Source organism: Fulmarus glacialis, unplaced genomic scaffold (genome assembly GCF_000690835.1).
Source record: "Fulmarus glacialis isolate BGI_N327 unplaced genomic scaffold, ASM69083v1 scaffold2168, whole genome shotgun sequence".
Lineage (NCBI taxonomy): Eukaryota > Metazoa > Chordata > Aves > Procellariiformes > Procellariidae > Fulmarus > Fulmarus glacialis.
Window position 1 is genome coordinate 79,848 of NW_009226122.1, and position 1,380 is coordinate 81,227.

A 1,380-nucleotide genomic window follows, 5' to 3' on the forward strand; every position below is an offset into this window, starting at 1 on the left:
TCTTTCTGCAAGGCTCTGTGCTGCCTAAGCAGTAAAGACAGAGAACAGGCACCCATCTCTCACCATCAGATATTCTCTTTAAAGTATCCCCAAGGTCTAAACCACATTTTTCCGTGACCCATTGTTGAAAGTTCCTGTCCCACAAACAGGTGTTTTTCACTGACCCCTTTGCTGGTCCCGTAAGCGAAGCAGCAAGCCCGAGTGCTGCAAATGGGAGCCAGGCTGGTGGGGACAGGGCAGTTTCGCTGTTGCTCTTGTGCCGTAGGGTCCATCTGCTGGTAAGAAACAACAGCACAGCATTTCTGTAAAGTCCATTTGTGTCAAAATGTGTCCATGTCCTCTTCCTGTGAGACTGGATTCAACCTTACAAGAAGCTTCCTTTTTCTGAAAGCAGAGTTGACTGAGGCTTTCTTGTTTTTCTCTGTAGATCTGGTGCTGTACTGTGAAGCCTTTCTGACTACATACAGGACATTTATTACCCCTGAAGAGCTCATCAAGAAGCTGCAGTACAGATATCCTTTCGCATGAGTGGCAGCTCACCCCCACCAGGAGTCAGAGCTGAGCAGTCATCGTGGAGGGAGTTGGTGGCAAGTTGTTTGGTCAAAAGCCTGCTGACAACATGGTCAGTAATGTGCTTGCCCTGGAGGTGTCCCAAGCAGGACTTCCTTCACCTCTGCACACTGCAAATGGGAAATGCTGCAGGGCAGGTCCAGGCAGGGTGGAGTACTGGACCTGAGAGGAGTCTCCTGAGGGCCCTGGCAGGGGAGAAGAGCAGTTCAGATTTTCTGTACACCACTGGGGAATTGGTCATTTGTTTGGGACATCCCGTTTGTAGAATGGGGATCACACCACCTTCTGCCTTCTGGACGGGCCGTGGGGATTGCCTGTTTGGGCAGGTGTAGTTTGATAGTAGAGATCACTAAACCATCAAGACCTATTCTCTCTCTTATTACAAGAAATGCAGCACAGAAGATAATGTCCTCTTGGCCTCCCAGTTCTGAACTGAGCTTGTAACTGCTAACGAGGCAAGGGCCCCTATGTGGCAGGGTGAGCATTAGCATTCCTGGCAGAGTATGGAGAAGGCTTCTTATTGAGCACGCTGCCTGCAGTTCCTTCCCCTTGGCTCTGTTCCCGTGGCTCCCTTTGCCATCAGCTGAGCGGGTCAGTGTCTTGGTTCAGGCAGTGCAAAGGCCTCGTGGGCTTTGGTCCTGTACATGCACGTCAAAGGGAGCCTGACGTCACCTTGTCCTGCGTCGCGGCTCATCACTGCCATCTGCAGCAGAGCCGCCGCTCCCCTTGCTCCTGCTGGGATCAGCGCAGCCAAGGACACGACAAATCTCACTGCAGAGCGGTTGTCAGTGAAAATACTGGCTGGGGGGG

At 52.0% G+C, this 1,380-nt stretch overlaps 1 protein-coding gene across 1 annotated transcript in view; it reads left to right on the plus strand.

The window, feature by feature from the left end:
- RAPGEF1 (Rap guanine nucleotide exchange factor (GEF) 1) overlaps window positions 1-1,380 on the plus strand; it is an 84,928-nt gene that overhangs the window by 78,579 nt on the left and 4,969 nt on the right. The window contains exon 14 of the mRNA XM_009582687.1: window positions 428-512. Coding sequence (XP_009580982.1) covers window positions 428-512 — 85 coding nt within the window. The remainder of the gene's footprint in view (window positions 1-427; window positions 513-1,380) is intronic.